The 24,162-nt window shown below is 55.8% G+C and overlaps 1 protein-coding gene across 1 annotated transcript; it reads right to left on the bottom strand.

Annotated features, from left to right (window-relative positions):
* Positions 1–24,158, bottom strand: TMEM72 (transmembrane protein 72). The gene is made up of 5 exons (XM_036265756.1): positions 23,863–24,158; positions 6,776–6,842; positions 2,976–3,047; positions 2,065–2,204; positions 1–724 (listed from the first exon to the last, which is right to left on the bottom strand). The coding sequence occupies exons 1-5, from the start codon at positions 23,930–23,932 to the stop codon at positions 246–248; spliced, it is 828 nt and encodes a 275-aa protein (XP_036121649.1). The 5' UTR covers positions 23,933–24,158; the 3' UTR covers positions 1–245.
* Positions 24,159–24,162: the final 4 nt, after the last annotated feature.

Here is a 24,162-nt window from a genome sequence, read left to right as displayed (position 1 = left end):
CGGGAGGAGGAACCCCGGCTGGCTTGAGGCAGCGTGGGCTTCATCTGCGCTCCTGTAAGGAACTGGGCACGCGTCCCACCTCCCATACCCACGTCCCCTACTATTCAGCTCCGGACCAGCATGCCACTCGATGTCCCGAGGCCCAGTGGAGGATGTCTGGTCACCCCTAGAGGAGCTGACCTCCGCAGACCCCGGGCTCCGGAACTCCAGGCCGGGCGTTGCTCGACCCTTACTGAGCAAGCAGCTCAGTAGAGGCTGGTGCCCGAGAGAGAGGCTAGGAAGAGCGGAGCCTGGTGGGGAGGGATGATGGGGGTGGTGTCGGAGGCGCTCTCCTCTGGCTCGCTGTCCTCGTCGTCCAGGCCTTCGGTGAGTGCAGGGATGATCCTGACCGCACTGTCCTCAAAGTGCACCTGCTTCTTCGTGGCCACAGAGTCCGCGGGCTCCAGAGTCAGCTCGGCCAGGGCCTCTGGGCGCTGGAGGGCGCTGGGCTTCCTGGCCCCCTTTAGGATGCACTTCATGTGGACGAGGAGGGAGCTGGGCCCCTCCTTGAGGGCTCCGGGGAAGGTGTAGGTTTGCTCGGTGTCCCCTGAGCCGGTGGTGCTCCTGGCGCTGGCGGAGGGGTCTGTGTACCTCTCCTGCGGGGCCGGCGCTTCAGGGGCCGCTCTGCTCTTCTTCCGCTTGCTCAGCAGGAAGTAGGCCAGGCCGGTGACGATGAGCATGGAGCCTGGAGGAGATGGGCGGTCAGGGTGCTGATGTGCCCCGGAGAAAGCCAGAGGCTGTCCGAGCCCACCGTTCCGAAAGGCCCGGCAGCACGCCTGGCGGCACGCCCAGGCTGCCTGTGCGCCAGCCCTCACACCCAGCTTGTCCTCACAGCCACAGCTACTCCAGGGCAGCACTGACGCCTGGCTGAGGCGTATCAGCAGGGCCAGGGCCGAGCTCCGGCCCGCCCCGGGACTGTGAGTAGGGCACCCTGTGCCCAGGCTCCATCCGGCGGACAGCCGACCGCGGTGTGGCCTGGGCAGCCTCCCTCACCCAGCTCATTGGAGCTGGGCTGGGGACACCTTCAGGGGGTCTGGACTCTATGTTGGACAACAGGTCCCACCTGCTGGGCTGGACTTTCTTCCTATCCAAGATGTGGGAGACTGTCTTCCCTCTACTGTCCCCAGTGAACACAGAGGGAAGTGCAGACATGGGGGGAGGGGCACAGCATCGGCCCATTCCTGGCCCCTCCCGCAGCCTCCAGGCCAGAGGGTCCCCGCCGGGAGCCTTGCCCTGTCCAGGGGAAGAGGCTGTCCTTCCTGCCGGGGCCGGAGCCTGGCGGGCCTCTCACTCGCCAAGGAGCCGGAGGTCATGGCTTGCTCTAGCCTCATGCCGAATCCACTCAGGAGTCCACTTGGGCGTCCACACAGAGTGGCCTGGAGAGGCTAGGACAGGGAGAAACCGCAGGGAGGAAAAGGAGGCCCGGCCTCCCGCTCCTGTCCCCCTGAGCAGTTTGCTTCCTGGCATTTTAGGTGGGTCATGAGGAGGGGCGCAGTTTTCATGGGAAGGAGGGCGGGGGGCTAGCAGAAAGGTCAGAACAGCACCCAGGCGGGGGGCACTGAGGCCTGGCTCCTGGATCAGGGGGTGGGCTGGCCAGCGGGCCTGTGAGGTGGCGTGGGAGCCGCTCTTGCGGCCGTGAGGGTCCTTCGGGGTCGGCGTGCTTTCCAAATCAGGCCGAGAAGTTTGCACCTCAATCCGTAGGCACTGGGAGACACGGACGACTCTGGGCAGAGACATGACCATGTCACCCTCTGAAAGCTCAGTCCATACAGAGACTTCGAACGAAAGGCCAGGTCCCTTGTGGGGACGCCTGCTTGGAAGATGTACTTCTCAGCACACGCCTGCCATGTGACCAGCACGGCGGATGTCTGACGGGGCCTCATCACCACGACCTGCGCCAGAGCGGGCACTGGGGCTAGTGGGGCCCTGGAGCCAGGGTCACTGCAGGCCGAGGAGCCAGGACTCGCCCCTCCTGCCCAGCCTCCTCGTGGTGGGGCCTGCCTGCCTGCCTCCTGGAACTCCTACCTGGGATGGTCACGTGCCAGACCAGGACAGGGTGTAGGAAGCAGGCCACGGACAGCAGCAGGTAGGCCAGGAACTTCTGGAAGCAGCCCAGCCAGCGGGCCCTCTGCCGTGCTCTGTAGGCCAGGGACCCTGGCTGACAGCTGGGAGGAAGGAGTTCAGGATTAGCAGGAAGCAGGGAGCCACTCAGGAGAGCCCCAGCCATTCACAAGCTGTGGCCTCTGGCTGAATACCCCGGGGTGGGAGTTAGGGGTCTTGCCTGTACCCCTCCAGAGGAACTGCGAAGGCAGTAGAAAGGAGAGTGGGCGACTCAGGGGTCCACCGGGAAGCCCACAGTGAAGGGGAGCAGTTGTGCAGTACCGGAGACACCTGGCTGGGATGGTTGTGCGGACTGTGCACTGCACAAGGGGCCCGCTACAGGGGTGAGGGCTGGAGTCCAGCTGCACCCCGCTCAGAGTCTCGCCTGAGCATGGAATGGCATTGGCCCAGGGGCTCCTTACTGGCATCCAGAGTCCATACATGGGCCGGGCAGAGGCCTGAAACAGCACATTTCTTCAGGGTTGCTGCCTCCAGGTTTCAAAGGAGGAGAGCACTTACCTTTAGGTCCATCTCCTTCGTCCTCTGAGCTGGCCTGGAGCAGGGGTCTGCGCGGATGCAGCTGCCCAGGCCAGCTTTGGGGAGTGACGGGGGACGGGGGGGGGGGGCTGGGGGGTTCACATTTGGCCCAGGGCAGGCCCTCTTCCCCACCCCACTGCCATGGCTCCTTGGTTCCCCCTGGTGGTCATTCTTTTGTAACCAGACCCTAGCGGGGCGTGGAGGGGTCCAGAGCTGGTAAAGTGCCCCTTTAGGCCTGGGGCTCCTCCCTCCCCTGCCCCTAGAAGTGGCGAGGCTCCCTTGGCAGCGGGGCCACTCACTGGAAGCAGATGGCCAGCAGCTGAGCCGCGAAGTAGGCCCCTTCAAACACGGCGACAGTGGCTCCTGTGAACCTGCGGTGGAGACAGGTGAGGGAGGCCCGGCATCCTCCGCCCTCCCTTCATTTCTCCGCGGGCTGTCTTCTCACAGCACCTTGGCCACCAGGGTCTCTACGCCGAGCAGTGACCAGAAGTGGCGTGACCTAGTCCTGTTACCCAACCAGCATCGCCAGGAGCTGTCCCGATGCCAGGGCCTGTCCTGGGCTGGGCTGCGGCGGTGAAGGGGTTGGGGCCTGGGGCCTAGAGATAGGTGAGGAGGGAGCTGCAGGCCCCTTGAGAGGTCACCTCGACCCCAGCACCCTTGAGGGGACACTGGCAGATGTTCTCCCAGGTGTCACCAGGAAGGCCACCCACTGTCTGACTGTGAGGGTCTTACAACGATCCGTTCCCGAGCCCTTTCCTTCTCCCCCTTTCCTCATCATCCAGAAAGTCACCGGGTCAGTCTGCTTCTCCTTCAGTGATCTTAGAGTCAGTCCCATTTTCTCTGGCCTCAGCTGTGTAGCCTGAGTTTGGGCATTGTCTCCTGGACAGCTGTACACCTCACCCCGCTGGTCTCCCCGACTCCCTGGCCCTGACTTCCTGCACCCCACTCCTCTACTTTGTCACCACCAGGTGGCCCAAGGCTCCTTCTGACACCTGAATCTGATCATATTCTTCCCAGTCTAGAGTTCTTCAAAGCCTCCCAATGTCCTAACCGTGTCCTAAGACCCTCCCATCAGAATCTCCTGGGAAACAGGTAAAATCATAGATTGCTGGGTCAGTCCCAGACTTTCCATATCACAATCTTTGGGAGTGGAACTCACGTTTTCTATTGGAAAGTCTCCCTGGCCTATAGAAGTGAAATGCCTTAGCATGCCCTACACGAGCTTCCATATTCCCCTGACTACACAGGAAGCTATGGGTGCCACAGGGCCTTTGCACAGAAGCCCCTCCTGGAAGGACTCGTCCTTTCCCCCTTGCCTGTCTGGTGGTCTCTAATTCTTCCATGTAGCCCGGGCCCCTCTGGACAAGGCTTGTTACCAAGTGTTCCACGGACCCGAGTGAGTCCTGCCTTGTGAGAGGAGATGCTGCCTTGTGAGCTTGAGGTCAGGGTTTCCTCGGGGACCGGGCATTGCCCTGATCGAGTATGTGACCATAGGCAGGGGGCTTGGCCTCTCGGCTCCTCAATTCTCAGCTGTAAGCTGAGAGCAATCATTGTGCTTCAACAGTGGAATTGTTATAGGACTAAATGAGTTCGTATTTGTGAAGCCCGTCGGATGTGCTTGCTACATGGTGCTCATAATATACAGGGTGGGGCAAAAGCAGGCTTACAGTTGTTCTTATGGAAAAATACAAATTAATAAATAACACTACAAGAATAAACTCCGTTTTGCATAGTCACAACTGCAAAGCCACCTTTGCCCACCCTGTGTATATTAGTGACTATCATTGCTTTCTCTCACTGTGACCTTTAATACTTAACCTCTACTTTCTCCCCGCGTCTCCCTGACTTCTCAGCTTTTAAGTGGCAACACCCTTCAGCCAGTGGTGCGGCCGCTGTCTGGGGTCCGTGCGAGGCAGGCCGTGAGGGGCCTCCCGGGAAGGGGGAAGGTGGCAAGGAGCCAGGATGGAGAGGAGAGGTGGAGAAGAACAGTGGCAAAGCCCGTGGCAGGTCAGTCCTGCTCGTGCCTGCTCGTGACCTTGGCCCCTGCTTGGTCCTGGGGACACGAGAAGGCAGTGACATTAATACAGGGTGTGTGCTGCAATCGACGAACGCAGAATGTGAGGGACCACAGCGGCAGGAGTCCACTATCTGCTTGGGGAGACAGTGTGTGTGGGAAGGATGGGAGGAGGGGTGTGAAAGAGGGGTGGGGCATTCGGTGGCCCTCGAAGAATGAGTAGGTGAGAGTGCAGGAAGGATGGACGGAGGTCTGGGGTGCTCGTCCCTCGGGGTTGGAGAGCGGGGCCCGGGTGAATATAAACTAATTCACGGTGAGGGGAGGGGGGCCTGAGGCCGGAAATAACTTCTAGGACTGGACCACAGGGTGACCGGATGGGCATAGCGTCCCCATAAGACAGGCAGAGCGATTAGGAGGAGGCAGGGCACTGAGCAGAAAGCAGGCCGCGTGGACTGACCGTGGGCCTGGGTTACAGTAGGCCGGTAACCCAGCTCTAACCCTAAGGGATGTTTGTGGGCGAGCCAGGCAACGCATGGCGAGGAGGAAGTCCAGGGCCCGCTTCCGGATTCGGGGGAGACAGTGCACAGTGCTGGGACAGGCTCAGCAAGACATGGAGGACCCTCCGAGCAAGAGGTCACTTGCAGCCAGTGAGGGTCCAGGCATGGGCAGGGGTCCCGGGGCAGCATGTCAGGCTTTGGGGACGGTGACGTGGGTGAAAAGGCACCCCAGGTGCGTGGCAGGATAAGCAAATGCTTAGAGGTAGGTGATGTGGGTGAGTTTAGGGAAGACTGACATAAATAAGGTGGGGGTCAGAAGGTTATAAGGAGGTGTGGCCTGGAGGCTGTGGCCGCCACCAGAAGTCGTCAGAGGGACCCGGGTTCCCGGTGGCTGGTGTGGCTTGTGAAGACATGCTGGGAGCCTGGGACGTGGCTGGGAGATCGTGGATGTGGCCCACCAAGCATGCCGAAGAGCTGTCTGAGGTGGGGGGCTCCTCGGGGTGCAGATGAGGCCACTGTGATGAGGGCGGAGGCTGGGGGAGGAGAGGGGGAGCAGGGGCTGCATCCTGCTGACCCCACGGGCACACCGGGCTCCCAGTGTCCTCCAGGATCGGGCTGCTGAGAAGCTGGGTGGTCAGAGCCGCAGGGATGCAGCTTTCCTGTCGCTGGGACACCACCGTGCAGGGATCTCCTCTCTGCCAGGGGCCTTAGCAGAGACAGATGGCAGAGAGGAAAGGACAGAGGCTGGGGACTCAATGGCCTGGGCCCGACGAGGCTGGGCCCTGCTGCTCATGAGCTGGGTGGTGTGGGCTGAACTGCTCACTCCCACTGAATCGTCTCAGCTGCAAAACTAGGCCACTTCTCGTCTACGGTGCTGTCAGGGTAAAGCACGCAACGTGAAGGAAACATCAACTGCTTGGTGTTGAGACGAACTCACTTTTATAGTCTGAGATTCCCCCCTCTCTAAAACGAGCTCATTTAATGTTTGCTGACTAAGAAATTACCGAGGAGATGGATGGGTGGAGAGGTGGATGGGTGGAGAGGTGGATGGGTGGAGAGGTGGATGGACAAGGTGGATGGGCGGAGAGGTGGGTGGGCGGGGAGGTGGGTGGGTGGGTAGGTGGGTGGGCGGGGAGGTGGATGGGTGGATAGATGGATGGACGAGATGGATGGATGGGTGGAGAGGTGGGTGGGTGGGTAGATGGATGGGTGGAGAGGTGGATGGGTGGAGAGGTGGATGGGTGGAGAGGTGGATGGGTGGAGAGGTGGATGGGTGGATAGATGGATGGAGGAGATGGATGGATGGCTACATGGCTGGATGGGTGGGTGATTGAACGGATGGGTGGATGGGAGGTTGTGTGGGTGGGCGTATGGATGGAAGGATAGTTTGTTGATTAATGGGATGGTTTGACTCAGGCCCTTTCCAAAGCAGAGGATGCCCTAAGGCCTCCCTAGTGCTTCCACCTCTGGGGTAGGGTGGATCCAGCCTGGGAAAGGCCGGGCGGCTCTGGGTTAACGTGAGCGGTAGACTCAGGGTGAGCTGGAGCAGAATCTGCAGGCCGGGAGGGGCGCGTGCGCACATACTCACAGCAGGTAGAAAGCCAGGCTTTTGAAGTGCCCCAGGAGGAAGGTCTCGGAGCCCACGCCGATCAGCACTGAGAGGGAAGAGGAGGGGGGAGTGGCAGGTGCGGAGTCACAGCACTGCCCAGCAGGGCTCCCTGGCCACGCACGAGCCTTTCCCCTGGGCACTGGGAGCCAGGGGAGGCTCTTCCCATGAGGCACAGAGATTGGTGGCTGGGAAGACACAAGAGAGCAGGGAGCCTTCTGAACCGGTCTCTGGAAACCAGTTTGATTTCAGGCAGAAGCCCAGAGGTCTTTTAGTCCAGTCTCCCCAGAGCACAGACGCCACCCCTCTCTGCCTGCTCTGGCGAGGCTACCGCCCGAGTGTCCCCAGAGACAGCCCGTGATGACGGGCACCACATGCTCTGCTCTGTAGCTGTCCTCGGTGTGTCCTGGTTTCAGGGGCCCTGCTGTCCTGCTGGCCTGTGCCATGCGTGCCATGTGTGCCATGTGTCTGGCTTCAGTGCTTGGCCAGGGTGGGACCTGCCTGTTCTCACTGTTTTCATGACCTCGTTTTCACTGGCTGGTTTGGCAGCTGCATCTCGCACCCTTGGCTCATTGCTTTGGCCCAGAGCGGATCCAGCCCTGGGCTTCTGCTCAAGAGGGCACACTGCTCGGCCCCGTCACCCTCCTGCCCTTTCTCGGCAGTTGGTGCTTAAACACTTGTGCTCAAACGCTTAACCTTGCACTTGGCCAGGGTGGATTTTGTCTTGGACCCACCTTTGCAGACTTGCTGGCTCCCTGTCATCTCCTCTTGGGGGCTCCCCTGCTCTCACAGCTTCACTCGACTGCCAGGGCTCGGACCCAGACCCATCCCCCCACTGAGGAGGACGTGTCACAGACCTTCTTGCAGGACCATGCTGGCCCACTAATCAGACCTCCTGGACCTAATCGATCGTACTCCATGCACCTCTCTCTGGGCTCAGGCGACACACCCTGGTATTAGCCACCGTGGTGTTTGCCGCCTTGTCCTCCCCACTCCCCCCAAAACTCAAAGGTGGCAGGATGGGTTGTCAAATGTGGCTGTGAGTGACCCTTTGTCTCTGCCGCTCACGAGCTGCTGCCCGGCCCGAGGCCTCCTCTCTTCCCCGCAGAGATGCTGCAGCAGCCTCCACCCCGGGTGGCCCGGCCCTGGGTCTGCGGGACAGCTGCCCTTGAAGTGCAGGGGCCCCACGCAGGCCGCCGCACCGCCCTCACCTCGGGGCCGGGGTGGGAGGGCTGCAGGGAGGGGACGGAGCACTTTGATCCAGGAAGGGCAGGGAGGCACCCAGGGGTTCTTAGTGATGGAGCTCCACCCGCTCCAGCGGCCAGGACCAGGGAGGCTGGTCAGCCACACCCCCCTCGTGTCCACACAACCCACAGAGCACTGGGTTCACACACGGCTCACACGTGTCCTGGCTCCCCATAGCAGCTCCGTGACACAGGAGGAAAACGAGGCTCAGCGTTACTCTTGCAAGGACACACTGCCAGAATGTGAAGGACCGACAGACCGAAAGTGACATTTCTGGCTGCAGGCGGTGGGCCGTGTCCTGGTTTTCATTGTCTTCCAGTGTCTGTGTGCAGTATGTGTGCGTGTGTGTTGTGTGCGGTATGTGTGTTGTGTGTGTGTGGTTGTGTGGTGTGTGTGTATTGCAAGCAAATGCTCATTTATTTAATTTCACTATGTATCCTGCCCTGTTCTCAGCACTTAGCATTTATTTACATATTTAATGATCACAACGTTTCCACGTGAAAGTCCTACGATACCTCATTTTCCGGAAGAGGAAAGTGAAGCACAGACAGTGTAGGCAGAACAAACAACCCACCAAGCACGGGTGCCCAGCGCAGGCCCTGCGTTTCGACCTGCCATCGGCTGACCCCCAGCCGAGTCCCCCAGTCTCGCTGGGCCTGCCTTCTCATGGTCTCCTGAGCGTGGTGACTGTAAGGCTTAAGTAAACGAACTGATGCCTGCACAAGTGCTGGATGAAATCGCTTGTTGATTCACATCAGAGTCTTTGTAGGTTTACGTGGGCTTGTGGCAAATGACCAGCAGATGGCAGGCCAGGGTCTTGGGAGCTAGGCTGGTCCTGGTCGTACACCCACTTGCCTGTGGAGAGCTACTTTGATGCCTATTGACTAAAACAAAGTGTCAATAGTCAAAGGAGCAGTAGAGAAACATTAGAGGCAGAACAGGTTGCAGTTTAAAAACATCAAAGTACTAACAGAGGACTGAGAGAGCTGGGTGGGAATCCCACTTCTCGTACGTGACCTCGGTGGAGTGCGTGAGTACTTAGCGCGCCTGAGCTGAGGCTCCCGTCTGGGAATGGGGGGAATGCACACCCCGCAGAGCTGTTGCTCGGATTGAGGGAACTGACCATCTGAAAGGCTTGGTCAGTGTCAGGTGGACGACACATGTGAGCTCCTTCCCCCTCCTAATTCGGACCTTGGCAGTTTCCCAGCCCCCAGCTAGTCCACTTTGCACCATGGGAAGTGGGGTCATCGCCCAAAGCTCTCAACCAGCCGTAGCCACGCTGGATTCTCCAAGCCCAGGGACAGAGGGAGTACCCTTTGACTGGAGGAGGAGGGCAGGGCCATTGGGTCAGGAGGTCCCTGTGGGGATCCAGTGGGAGCCTCATGGAAGCCCTAAGGTCCTTTGACACTGGGGTCAAGGGGTCGCCTGCTTTCTGCTTGATCCTCCCAGCTCTGCGGCTCACATTCTCAGAGGCAGACCATGCAAGGTTGAGCCAACGCTGACCAACGTGAAGTCCTTCCTTCTGCCCCCGCATCTGTCTGTCTGTCTGGGCTTCGACCCATGACCCTGCCCTGCCCTGGAGCTACTTGGCTGCCCTCCTTAGTGTCTCCGGGCAGCTCCTCCAGACTGTGCTTCTGTCTCGTGTTCTGTGTTTTCCTCTTGGGGTCACGCGGAGTCAAGCCCAGTGGTGGGCAGGAGTCAGGCACCGGGCTCCTCTCTGCAGATGCCTAGTCCAGGGGGAGAGGCATGATATGCACCGTGACTCAGAGGAAGAGAGTCCCACCTGAGTGCTCTGAGAGCCAGAGAGAGAAGGGCCGTCCCCGAAGGCGCTCCCCGGGGGGCGGGAGGGCAGGCCGGCCGTGGGCCCGCAGGTGGAGCAGCAGGGCCCTGCAGGGGGACCCTCCTCGCAATCTTCTTGTTTTCAATCCTCACCCGAGGACATTTTCCTATTTTTTGTTCAGGTAGAGTGGGAGGGAGAGAGAGAGAGAGAGAGAGAAACATCAATGTGAAAGGGACACATCGAGTGGCTGCCACCTGCATGACCCAACCAGGGCCGGGGACAAACTGCAACCGAGGTACGTGCCCTTAGCGGGAACCGAACCCGGGTCTCTCTGGACCGCAGGCCAACGCTCTAACCGCTGAGCCAAACCGGCCAGGGCCTGCCTCACAATCTTAACAGCAGGTTACTCCTGAAGCAGGGCACAGGGCGGGGTGACGGGCAGTCTGTGGACTGAGGCCAGATGGTGGATCTTCACACAGTAGGCAGGGGGTGGGGGGGCTGGAGTATCTTAGAGCAGCTGAGTGATATGTTCACAAAGCTCTGTGACCTCAGGCAGAAGGGGTAGGAGGCTTTGGCGATATTTGGCTAAGACTGCCTGGCACACGGAGGTGGTGGCTGAGGTACAGGACCTGCTTGGTGCTCCTGGCCCCCTCTCCCAGCACACTGGTGGCCTCTCGTTCCTTTGCTGGTCTGGCTCGGAGCACAGTCTGGCTGTGGTTCCTACGGGTGCCCAGGTGACTGTTCGTCTGCTTGCAGGGCGGGGCGCCCACAGAGAGAGGGTCGCTCTGTCTGAGGGTCCAGACAAGGACAGTCTTCAGGCACAGAGAAGAAGGGCACGCGCTGCTGTTGCATGACTTCTATTGCCTTTTTCTGGGTATCGGGAGCAGAGGTGGCCACAGGCGACCGCAGACGTGGGTTAGGCAGCGCTCTGGCTGTGCCACCTCAGCTGTGTCTCACCGAGCCCCGCGCTCTGGGCTGCGGTGGCCCCTGCACGCGCCCTGGCCCGCTGCACAGCACTCCTCAAGGTGCACTGTGGGCCCATGTGATTCATGGGAAACTCCAAGCCAGCGTCCTGGAGGCGAGCACCTTGGCCCGGGCACACTGGCAGTAAGGGGCAGGGGGAGGCGGGATCGAGACCGATTCGTAGTGGTTCCGAGGTCCCCATGGCAGAAGTTGGGGAAGGACTGTTGAGAACGGTGCGGGTGGGGAGTCTCAAATGAATGAGAGCGGTGTCACCACAGGCGGTGGACCGTTGCATTGCCCAAGTCCAGCTGTGAATAAATTTTTGTAATGCTTTTATCAGAAAGAGGCAGGAAACAGCCCCTTCACGGCCTCAGTGACCATTCCGGTGCCCAAGCTGTACCTCCCGCTGCGCGTGGAGCAAAGGCCCTCAGCCTGGGCACCGCTCTCTTCTGACTGTCACAAGTGGTGCTGCCCAAGGTCCAAGTCCCCAGGAGTGAGTCCACACTCACGCACAGCACACCTTTCGTGCCAGCCCAGGTAAAGTACCGGGTACAAAGCAAATAGGTGTCAGAACCTGGGGCCAGTGCCAGACCCAGGAAGCAGACGCTGCGGGTGGGAACAGGCCGCAGCCGGGAGAGGAGGGCGCAGGCTCGCCTGCCTGGGAACGACATCCCTGCAGAGGCCGAGGCCCCCGTGCCGGAGGGCGGCGAGCACGAGTGAGGGTGAGCTGAGATCCCGCCACTGCGTTATAGCACAGGGCCCTCTCCGGACTCCTGGGCTGGCGAGCTGTCCGGCCGCACCGCGAGACTGGCAGTGTGGCCTCCTGGGCCCACCCCTCACGTCCTCTTTCACCTCATCCCGCCCTCCCAAGGGAGCCAGCCCACTGAGGAAGCTGTGCCCTGTGCCCCGGGAAAGCCCTGCATGGGCGGTCTGCATGCAGCCAATCACCCCGGGGACACTGCTTCCGCAAGATCTTACTCTAGTCCCCAACTCTGTTCTCCCCAAGGGTCTCCCGAGGTTGTGCCAGTTAACATCGCTAAGGTAAGTGAGCCAGAAATAATCTCTTTGTGAAGACATTCCTGCCGACCCTGGGGCAGTGACTCTTCCAGAGACCTGGTGACATTATTGCTGGATCTGTGACAAAGAGGTGGCCCCATGAACTTTAGACTAAGAGAGAGAGACACCCCTAACTGTACAGTGCAATACAGCAGATGCGTCAGACCAAAGCGGGCACACGTCCTTTGCATCTCTTCCCACTGAGAGATGTGATGTCATGCCCCTCCCTCTGAACGCAGTCTGGCCAGTGACTCATTGTCCGAGAGGATGAAGTAGAAATAAATTTTGGGGACTTGCATGGCTGACAGCTTCTTCTACGGAGACTTCTTAAAATGCTTGTTCTGGGAGAAGCTACCAACATGTGAGAAGTCTGATGCTCCTGCGGCCACCAAGTGTGAGATACCCCAAGATTACCATGGAGAGAGAGAGAGGGGGAGAGAGAGAGGAAGCCCCAACTGGCTCATGCCGTCTAGTCAAGCATGGGGCACGGGGGTGCAGACGTGACCTGGGACATCCCAGTCCCAGACAGTGCAAGGGCGAGCCCGCTCTCCTCCCCAGCACTGTGGGCCAGCCTGGCCTCCCCACCCACACCTGCCCTCCAGTTTCTATGCCTCCTGTCGGGCCGGGTCCTCCCTCTGCTCAGTACTTCTCCTCCTGAGGCCGCGTTTTCTTCGGAATCACCTCCCAGGCTGTTTATTCCAGGTCAGGCTGAGTGGTGGTCGACATCCCAGACCGAGAGGCTGAGGTGCAGGCCAGGGCCTGGCAGCCTCTGAGCATCTCCCGGGCGCCCTGGCTCCCCGGCCGCCGAGCGTGGGTGGCGGAAGCTGAGAGGGTGCTCGGCTGCCGCAGAGGCAGAGCCTGGCTCCTCAACCCCCCGTGACCCTCTCAACTGCTTCCTCTGCTGGAAAATGACAATGATAAAAACCTGTGCGAACGGCTAGGCGGGTTCACTCTCAGGAAGTTATGGAGTGTTCTGCCACATAGTGATTGCTGGAAGTAGTATTAGGAGAGGTCGGTTGTTCCATTAGTGCTCTCATGGCGAGAAGAGGGTTTATTTTCATCCTCCATCAATACACACTTTCACTGCGACAGAGGCTTTTCTCCGGGGACCGAGGTTGCTCGTCGATTTCCCGTCCCAGCTGCCGTCTGCAGGCCCTGTCAGGGCACAGCGGCGCAAAGCCATCCGCCACGCGTCTCCCGTGGCGCCCTTCGTGTGGTCTGCCAGGTCCCCCGAGGCTGGGGCCTGTGTGGTGCCGACTGCTGAAGGGCTAGTTCCTTGGCTTTAGGCCTTGTCTACTTCTGACTCAGGGTGAACCTCGGGTTGACTGTAGCTCGTCTGTCCTGACTTCATCTCTGGGTTGAGTTCTGTCACCTGTCTTGTGTTCAGTGCAGTGCCCTGCTGGCAACGCAGGACACTTCACAGAGGTCACTGGAGGCCACACTGACTAACTGGCTTTTCACGCCAGGCTGTGACCTTGGCCGTGCCCACTGCTGCCCAGGCACCTCGTAGCTTCCACGTCTTCGTCACTGCTCCTCTGTCCTCGAGTGCGGGCTCCCTCCTGCTGGTCTCTGGGTCTGCAGGACAGCTAGGTAGGCACGCACGGGGTGGCTGGCAGTGGTTGGGGTGGTTTGGGTTCAGCGAGGGCACAGCTGGCTGCAGAGGTGAAAACTGTTTTCCCCTCCACTAGGAACGTGGAGAGTGTGGAACCAGCTGCTAAGAAGCCCCTGGGACATAAGGTAGGAGCTGCAGGTCTCCCAGCCCAGCAGGAGCCCCAACAGACTCTGAGCACGCGGGGACACACCTAGGACACGGGTCTCACACACGGTGCTCCCAGCCCAGCAGGAGCCCTGAGAGACTCTGAGCACGTGGGGACATCCCCGTGCTGACAGCGGGGACACACCTAGGACACAGGTCTCACACATGGTGCAGCAGGAGTCCTGACAGAATCTGAGCATGTGGGGACATCCCCTGTGCTGAGAGTGGGGACACACCTAGGACACAGGTCTCACACACAATGCAGCAGAAGCCCTGACAGACTGACTGAGCATGCGGGGACATCCCCGTGCTGACAGTGGGGACACACCTAGGTCGCAGGTCTCACACACAGTGCTTGGAGGACAAGGTTCCATTGTAGAAAGTTTCAAGTATGAGGTAGGAGAGATTTCAGAGTGTAGCGTGGCGCTCAGTACTTCCAGGAACTCACAGCCTGTTCCGGGTTCACCCTGGATTCTTTAAACACATTCTCCCCTAGAGACTTTAAACATGAGCCACTGACTACAGCTGACGAGCCACGAGGTCGACTTTGGTCCTTTGCAAAGCCCCTGCGTTGCTGTGACGCTCAAACATCACCCCGCCCGGCATTCGCAGGGAGGTCTGTGTCCCCAGCCCCTGAGTCTGAGCTCAGCGATGTGATCTGCCTTGCTCACCACAAAGGCAGAGATGTGAGATCGGCTCGCAAACTGGCACGGCCCCTCATGCCTCCGCATTATCATGGTGCGTGCCAGAGCCAGCCTGCGGGAGCAAAGGGACCCAGAGAGCAGAGTGGCCCATTTCCTCGCAGCCCAGGCCAGTCTGGACAAGCCAGCAGCCCCAGCCAACATCAGCAGAGCTGTCCAGCCTACTTGCCCAGATGTGTGAATAATAAGAGCTTATAGCTGTAACCCACTATGGTTTTGCAGATGTTACACGGCATCATTTTGGCAATCAATACCTGACACACCCACTTTTACAAACAGCTTTATTGAGATATGATGGTTGTGTAACAAACTGTACTTATTTAAATTGTTCAGTCTGATAAACATTGACATATGTATATACCCAGGAAACCACCATTGCAATCAAGAGAATGAATACATCTGTCCTTGTACCCTTGTAAAACTACTCTCCTACCCATCCGTGTACCCCCAGACACCACTAATCTATGTTCTGTTACTAGAGATTAGTTTTAATTTCCTAGGAATTTATTTAAATGGTAACACAGTATGTGCTATTTTCTGGCTGTCTGCTTTCATTCAGGGTGGTTATGTTGAGATTCATCCATGTTGCAGCATGTGCTTTTCTGTGGCCGAGAGGTATGGATATGATCCGTCTGCTCTAGGGAACTTGGCTTACTTCTAGTTTTGGCTATGGCAAGAAAAGATGCTGTAAACACTCATGTACGGTATTTGCATGGACACATGTTTTCTTTTCTCTTGGGTAAATACCTAGGAGTGGATCACGTGGTAGGTTTATGTTCAATTTTTTAAGAAACTGCTAAACCATTTCCAAAGTGTGCGTACCATTTTACATCGTGGTCAGCAGGGCCTGAGGGTTCACGTCCTCGTCGACACGTCAGCAGCTGGCATGTGAGACTTTGCGCCTGTGGCCGCTCTGAGGCGTGGAGCAGCCCTCACTGGGGCTTTGCTGTGCGTTTCCCAACAACGAGTGACATGGACGGGTTTCCACGTGATTTTGCCATCGTGTCGCTTTGTTGACTTGTTTTCTTCATTCTTTTAAAGCTATATTGTGAAGAGTAAAGTGTTCAGTTTTGATGGTGTGCAATCTATCAATTTGTTCTTCTAGGGATTGAAATTGGTATCGTATCTAAGAAATCTCTGCCTAACCCATTACTGAGGTTTTATCCGATTTTCTTGGAGTTTCATAGTTTTAGGTTTTCCTTTTAGGTCTATAATCCATTTTGAATCTTCCTTTTTGGTATAGGGTACAAAGCATAGATACTTTTTTTTTTTTTTGGTAAATGGGTATTCAATTGTTCAGACCTATTGGTTGAAAAAATTATTCTTTCTACATTAAATTGTCTTTGTACTTAGGTCAAAATTCTGTTATTCATATATGTCTACTGCTGTTGTGTTCCATGAATCAATTTGACTTTGTGTCAAAATGGCGCTGTCTTGATTTCTGTAGCTTTAAAATAAGTCTTAAAAGTAGGCAGTGTTACATTCTAACTTTGCTCTTCATGTACAAAGTTGCTCTGGTTGTATCAGGACCTCTGCATTTCCAGGTAAATTTTAGAAACAGTCTGTCAATTAAAAAACAACAACAAAAAAACCAAACCTGCTAAGATTCCACTGGGATTGTATTTAGACTATAGAGTACTTTTAGGGAGAACTGACATCTTAATGACATTGAGTCTTCTGACCCGTGAACAAAGTAGCTCTCCATAGATGTAGGTCTTTACTACCCATCAGCAATATGTCTTGTTTCCCAGTGTATACGTTTTTGTCCGATAGTATTTCCCATAGTATTTAATATTTTGAAACTATTATGAATTGTATTTAAAATTATTTTTTAGTTATTTCTTGCTAGTATATAGACCAACTGATTGTTGTGTAGTGGTCGTCTGTCCTGCAATCTTGCCAAACTCTAGTCGTTTTTCTGGTAGATTCTGGCAGTTTTCCCAGATAATCATGTCATCTGTAAATAATAATTTTTTTTCCTTTTTCCTTGGCAATATGTATGCATTTCACTTCTTTGCCTTGCCTTATTGAACTGGCTAGACCCTCTAGCGCCATGTGGGTACCCTTGTCCTGTTACCTGTTTTAGGAGAGAAGCACTCGTGTTTCACTTTAAGTAGCTGAAAGCTTTTCGTAGCTGCCCTTTTTAGGCTGATAATATTTCTTTCTATTACTAGTTTGATGATAGTTTTTATTATGAAAGAATGTTGAATTTTGTCAAATGATTATCTGTATCTATTTAGATAGCGATATGGCTTTTCTTTTTTGGTTTGTTAATATAGTCAGTTTTATCAATTAATTTTCAAATATTAGTGCAACCTTACTTTTCTGGGATAAACTCTACTTGGTTGTCATTTATTTTCATTTTTACATATTTTTATTTGATTTGCTAAAACTTGGTTTAGAATTTTTATGTCTATGTTGATGTCGTTGTCTAGTTCTGCTATTGGAGTAATGCTAGTATTATAAAATGAGTTGAGAAGTAGTCCCATCTTTTCAAATTTCTGGAAGAGCTGTGAAGAATAGTTATTATTTCTTCCATGAATGTTGTAGAGTTCACCTGTGAAGCAGTCTGGGCTGACACAGCACTTTTTGGTGATGCCTTTACTTACATGGATGAACTCCGCAGACTCGCGGGATTCTGACACCAAGGACATTGCCTCCAGCCTAGAATGGCATCTTTCTTGCAAGAACCCACGGGGTAAAATTTCTTCTAGATCTTGATTTCAGGTCAAGACATTTGTCCAAGGTATTTGCTTCTTATTCTACCTTGCATTCAAAGAGAGCATTCTTCCACAGGCAGCTTTCCTGGTGCCAGCACGCAATGGCTGTGCCTCCAGGTGCTTTCTGTCCCTGCCACACCCGCCAGGTCTTTGTCTGACCTTCACCTGGCCTAGGGCAGGCTAGGAAGCCTCAGGGGCACGCTCCCTCTCCCCAGCATCAGCCACTTACTTATCTATGACTACATTCCTTTTTGATACCAACCCCCTCACGTGATTGTACAGAACTAAGGACGATCTTAAGAGAACTGTCATCCTATGAAAAATAAAACAAGGGTACCATCTTCCTTCTGACTGAGTAGCCACGAGGGGATCGAGTGTATAGTGACAGAATGAGATCTGACTTTGGGTAGTGGGCACACAGTGCAATATACAGATGATGCATCATAGAATTATACACTTGAAACCTATGTTGTTTTATTAACCAGTGTCATCCTAATAAATTTAATAATAAAAAAGAAGTTAACTAAACCTTGACCAGTACAGCTCAGTTGATTGGTCATTGTCCCTTGCACCAAAAGGTTGCTGGTTAGATTCTTGGTCAGGGCACATGCCTGGGTTGCAGGCTCAATCCCTGGTGGGTGGTGTGCAGAAGGTAGCCGATCAATGTTGTGCTCTCACATTGATGTTTCTTCCTCTCTCTCTCTCCCTCTCCCTTCCTCTCTTTCTAAAGATTATTAAAAATATTTAAAAAACCCTGGCTGGCTTGGTTCAATGGTTAGAGTGTCAGCCTGTAGACCGAAGGGGTTCAATTTCCAGTCAAGGGTACATACGTAGGTTCAGGTTTGAACCCCAGCCCTGGTAGAGGACATGCAACAAATTGATGTGTCTCTCTCACATCAATGTTTCTCTCTCTCTCTCTCCCTCCCTCCCTTCCACTTTATCTAAAAATCAATGAAAAAATATCCTTGGGTGAGGATTAACAACAACAACAACAACAAAATTAAAAAAAGAGAAATAACTGAGTTCTTGTGGGCTGATCGTAATAACTGAAGCTCAGAGTGTGAGGGACAATGTTAGTGTAAGACCTCTCTGGCCCTTTCTCCCCCTCCAGCTTCAAGGGTCACGTATGCCCTGTTTCTTCCTCTGATCTCCCTTCCCCCCATGCTGCAAGAAGAGCCCATCACTCATGCTATGCAGTCCCTGTGTCCTGTTAATTCCTAAAATTAACCAGTGCAGAGTGAGACTCGATGTGCCAGGCGGTTTTCTGTTTTAATCATCGTTTCAGCGAATGCTCACAACTACAAACGGTAGATACGTTTGTTTTCCCCGTTTCATAGATGAGAAAACTGAGGGTATTTTTTAGTTAAATTCATTGGGGTGACACTGATTAATAAAATTACACAGGTTTCAGGTGTACAATTCTATAATACCTCATCTGCATATTGTATCATGTGATCAAGTCTTCTTCCATCACCATTTATTTTATTTATTTATTTTTGTTAAAACTCACCCAAGCATATTTTTCCATTGATTTTTAGATAGAGTGGAAGGGAGAGGGGTGGGGTGGGGAAGAGAGAGAAACATTGATGTGGGAGAGACACATTGATTGGTTGCCTCCCATATGATCCCAACCAGGGGATTGAACCTCCAACCCAGATTCCTTGCCTGGGAATCAAACCCGCGACCCTTCAGCCCACGGGCCAACACTCTAACCGCTGAGCCAAACCAGCCAGGGCTTCTGTCACCACTCAAAGTGGTTAGGAAACTTCCTCAAGTCACACCGCTCGGAAGGGGTAGAGCACGACATAGCTCCGCCTCCCACACACTATGCCACCGCGCTCAGAGCCGGGGTGTGCATGCTCCAGCCTGTCTCCTTGGCCCCCAGATGCTTCCCTCGGGGGAGGTCATGCCGTTCGAATGCATGTGTCTGCGTTGCTCAAAGCAGGGACAAATGTGTGTGGACTGAATGGACCTTACGCGGAGTTCTCGGTTTCCTGGTCCCAACGCGAGAAGAGGGCACAGGCATAAAGGAATAAAGAAAGAGATGCTTGAGCCAAATCACATTATCTGTCAGGGGTAGGAGGGTGGATCACAGGTGGGGACTTTTTATTTACTCGTTGAGACAGTAAGATTGGAAAAAAAAAGTCAACACCCACTTGGAGGATCTGAGAACATGTGGTTAATAAACCCAGCTGTGGACGTGTGGCGCGCATGAAGCTCCCTTACCTGGCAGGAGCGGTCACGGGGACAGACATTTAAGGGTGAAAACAAGCCTGGACAGCCCAGGGTGGCTGCCTCGGATGCACTGGATTGTTTCCAAAGGCTTCGAATAGGGCTAAGGTCAAACTATGCACCTGCTGTAAAAACAACGGGAACAGCTGGGCTTCTGCTCCTTTGTCTGAATGTACATTAACGAGGCATTTGAAGTGGACTAGCAGGCGTGGGGCTGCTCAGCACATGGCCCTGTCCTCAGCGTGGAGCAGAGGCTAACGGCTCGGAACCCAGAATAAACCAGCTCCTGCATGGGCGACGGTGGGGCTCAGCGAGGTGATGACTTTGGAGCACGTCGTGAATGGAAGGTCCCGCTGGGACAGTTCTCTCCTGAAACGCGTGCAGATTTGGCCCTGGGTGAGGTTTGGGACTGGGTTGGCAGGGTGGTCGTGGGTCCCAGTCAGAGCATGTCGTCATTCAGAGCCAGAGTGAGCAGCTGTGCCAGATCTCAGCATCTTTACAGCTGGGAGGGGTCTGGTCCTTCCTGGCTGTGCTTCACTGCGACAGTGTCCAGCTCACCAGCATCACCTGCCTGTCGGGGCTGACTGATGGCGGGGCACTCGGGTGGACGGGCGGGCGGCCCTAGTCAGCCTCATTGGTGCCTCCTATGTGTTTTGCATCCTGCATCCTGGGGTCACTAAGACATGGGAAGATGTGTCCCTTGGCCTGATTTAGGGGAGGGGCACACTGATTAAGAGTTAGGTCTCAGGAGTGGACCACCGTGACTTGAAATCTTGCCTCCTGCTTTCTGGTTGTGAGAACTAGAACAAACTTCTTCACTGCACGGAGCCTCAGTTTCCCCACATAGAGTGAGGATGAAGATGAGCATAACAGAGCTCCAAAGGGTAGTTATGAGGACGCAAGGAGATACTGCATTAAAACATCTAGCCCAGAGTTTGGCTCACAGTAAAAGCTCAAACAATAATGTTCACTGTCAGCTGTTATACCCAAGGTTAGGGCTGGAAGAGTAAAAAAAAAAAATGCCCTTGAGTGTGGGCAGGGAGCGTCCTCAAGCCTGAGCCCCTCTGCTCTGAGGACAGGTGAGGGGCCTCATCAAAGGGCCGAGAGAGGTTTTCTGGTGCCTCCCCTTTAGGGAGGCCGTGCCCATCCGTGGGCAAGGGCATGGCCGAGGACAGAGCTCCTTCTCCAGTGGTCGGGGCCAGGGAAAGCGAGTCTCCCCTCTTCCCTCCACACCGCACCCAAGTCGGGGACCCTCAGATGTCCTGACACGGGACCCTTCCCATTACGCCTCTCACAGGAGTGGTGAGGAATTCGTGGGGAGCCACTGTCAGGGGTAAAAAGGACGGCAGAGGTTCATGGAGAAACCAGTGTTGTCTTCTCAGGAAAGGAATGGGCCCGCGCACTTTGCAGGGGAGGAGCCCTGGGCTGCTGTGCTCCCCTCAGTGACAATCCGTCCCCCAGGCTCCTCCTCTCGACAATCAGTCTGCAGCGAGAACAGCTCACAAGGTGGAGGTTCCTGGAGCTCTTCTCCTGGCAGACCCAGTGGGGCCCGGTTCTGAGGAGTGAGCAGCAGGTGCTGGGCGTCTGTGTGCAGTTTCCCATATGCCCTGCTTCCCTGGGTGCAGCGGAGGCTGTCTCCCTAACAGGCATGTGGACACACACACATGTGTGCACACACACACATGCACACATGTACACACACATGGGCACACACACAGACATACCCACAGGCCTGCACACACGTGTGCACACACACACACAAGTGCACACACAAGTGTGCACACACTTGCATGTACACATGCACACGTACACACATGCACACACACACACATGCACACGCTCAGATGCAGGCACACACAGGCACACACACACACACACACACAGCCTTTCTGGCCAGGGAGGCCGTGCCGAGTGAAGCCAGCTAAGTGTGAGACTAGTGGGAGGCATGGGTTGTGATGACCTGGAAACCGTATGATTGATTCAGAGAAAGAGAATTTTCCAATTTCCAAAACACGTTTGAAGGAGTGCAGCCTGTCCATGGCCTATTTACTCTTACGTGGTGGCAGCAATGCTCTGTCTGCGTCTACTCTGTGGTATGGGCCGGGCGTGGGGGTGGGCAGTATGGTCTGCGGGACCACTGGGTGTCCTAACAAGGCTTCATCCACAGGGCCCTGGGTGAAGAGGGACGGAGGAGCTCAGGCACCTGTGCAGGGCACGCTGTGTCCAGCTGCTGGGCATTGCCATCCTGGTAGAGTCCCTGGGGTCTTGCACCTTTGGAGCCGCTGACAGTCACAGATCCTGCCTGCAGAGGGGAAGGGGTTTCAGAGACGAGGCCAGTGGATAGGTGCTGCTTGGTCCCTGCAGGTGACGCGCTGGATGGCCTTGGTCACATGATTTTCCTAGCTTCTGGGGAGCCACACTCCTCCCCACAGTGGGGCTCCTGTAGGTCTCCTGGACTTTCTGCGGTTGGCAGCCTCTGTCTCCAGCCTTATTTCCTCTCCAGCAGCAGTGCCCTGTACATGAAGCCCAAGTCTTAGGCACTGGAAACAGGCCAGGAGTTCAGGGACACGGATGGAACCTCAGGCCCAAGAGCACCAAAGCCCGTCTTTCTGGCTTCCCACTCGCTCCTAGCACTTTAGAACCAGCAAGATGATTGAAGAGCTTGGCCAGTAGGAGGCAATTCGTGGCCCACGTTTAGCCTGGGTCCTGTATCAAAACCAAGCGGAGGCCTGTCCTCAGCATGCGCGGCTGCCCTCCGGCAGGCAGGAGGCTGTGGCTGAAAGGAGCAGTCGTGTGCGCGTGTGTGCGCGTGTGTGCACGTGTGCGCGTGCGTGTGCCGCGGAGATAAACCAGACGTTCAGACTGTCTAGCTAATCCATTAGAAGGATAGACACATCTTAAAATAGTTTCTAGCCAGGAAGCAGGCTCAGCTCTGGGCAGAGTGTGGCAGGGGGCTGTCACTGTGACATCTGACAGCTCAAAGGGATGTGCATTCACATTTGGAAACCAAGGCTTCCAAGAATTAGGGTGGGGTCACGATCAACAGGTTGTAGACCAGAACTTGAACACAGACTGGAGACCTATTTAGGCTGACTTCCCTCCCGGAAGGCCAGGTGGAGGCCTTGGCAGTCATTCCAGAGGGTAGGGGACAGGCGGCTGCACAGAGTCTGGAGCTGGCTCTCTACCCGCTCATGTAATCAGGTTCTCAACAGAGCAATTCCGGACCCCTCTTGGTGTCTGCTGGATGGGCTTCCTACCCTGGGAAGCAGAGAGCACTTTGGCTACGTCGTGGCCTTTTCGAAAGTCAAGGCACCAGGGCTCCAGGCTGGCTGTCCCTCTGACCTGCAATGTAACCTTGGGTAAGGTCATTGCCCCTATTTGAGCTCAGATGCTGCGTTTTAGAACAGGAGGGTGGGATAAGATAATCTCAAACAGCCTTTTCTGTGCTAACTCAGGGCCTACATGCTGTAGAGCTCACTGGCCAGTCTACCAGTGAGCCTGGCCCGGTGCCTGGGAATGATGGGGACCCCTGAGCTCTGCAGCATGTCATGGGGCTTCTCCCAAGGGGTTTTTATCCCCAGTTCCAGCTAGCTATGATCAGTTTATGCATCCTTGATCCTCCAAAACACCTGGCCAGCAACTCCAGTTATGTCCATTGTACAGACCAGAAAGCTCAGTTCCAGAGGGCCCGGAGGGCTCTCCCAAGGTCACACACTGACAAGTGACAAGGCTGAGGCTGGGAGCAGCACTGTGTGAGTCTGAGCTGGGAGACATTTCCTGTTCACCAAGATCCACGCATATGATTTAGTCTAGTGGCAGAAAAGACTTGATGAGCAGTGGGTGTCCCCTCTTGGTCCCTAAGGGACAGTGAGGCCCAGAGCCAAGAGCTCAGAATGCTGCCTTCTCATCGCCCCACAGATCCTGGCCAAGGTTCGCATGGGGAGCTGAGCAGGCAGCACTCAGGGTCGGGACGGTTCTTGTTCTGCTCCTGCTCTGCCTGTCCTCCCAGCAGGAGCAGCCCCGGATCAGGCAGGCGAGGGAGAGGAGTCCAGCACCAGGACCATCCTCCCCTATCCCAAGGGCATTAAGGGAGGCCACGGGAACCATCCTCCCCAGCACTCAGTGCATTACTGGAAATCACGGGAACCATCCTCCCCATCACTCAGTGCATTAAGGGAAGCCCAAGCTCTCTCTGGCCAGCCCTCCAGCACAGCCGCCCGAGTGCTGGGAACTCTGCGCGATAGCGGCTGTGGTTTGAATGAAGCCAGATGTGCTCTGTTGACCATTTCCACGCTCTACAGTGAGGCGCAGCTGACACCTCCCCCTTCAGCCCAGGCCCCACTCTGCAGCAGCCCTCTGGGAGTGGGGCAGAGCCCCCTCTCATTTAGAAGATGAGGAGTCTGAGGGCTCCCAAGGCCCTTCGGTTCCCAGGCCAAGCTTACCCCACTGCCCGCTGCTGCCCACAGAACACAGTTTCTTGGGGTCTTGGGAAGAAAAGTGAAGGGCAGATGTGGTCAGATGTGTCTGCCCAGCCCTGACCAGCTGATTCCACCTTTCGTGCAGCCCTGTCTGCTCTACCCCATGTGTAGACGACTGCAGCAGGGAGGTGATCTTACCTGCAGCGGTGGTGATGCCCAGGAGCCGGCAGGTGTATTCCAGCCCAGTCCAGAACACCTGCAGCTTCATGGTGCTGGGGGCAAGGGCAGGGTCCCTGCAGGGTCGGCAGCGGAGGGAGGCTCTGAGATGCTCTCAGCTGCCCCACATACAGTGGGAGGCGGCGGCTGCCGGCTCAGGGCCCTTGTGCCCTGGGGCCCTGCCTTCCCAAACCAGTCCCAGCCACCGCAGCCTGGCTGAGGTGTGAACAGGGCTCACCTTCCTGGCTTGGCTGCCTGCGCCCTTGATAGGCACCCAGCTTA

The sequence above is a fragment of the Molossus molossus genome, unplaced genomic scaffold, assembly GCF_014108415.1.
Source record: "Molossus molossus isolate mMolMol1 unplaced genomic scaffold, mMolMol1.p scaffold_m16_p_17, whole genome shotgun sequence".
Lineage (NCBI taxonomy): Eukaryota > Metazoa > Chordata > Mammalia > Chiroptera > Molossidae > Molossus > Molossus molossus.
The sequence above is the reverse complement of the archived record's forward strand: the minus strand, read 5'-3'. Positions and strand labels throughout refer to the sequence as shown.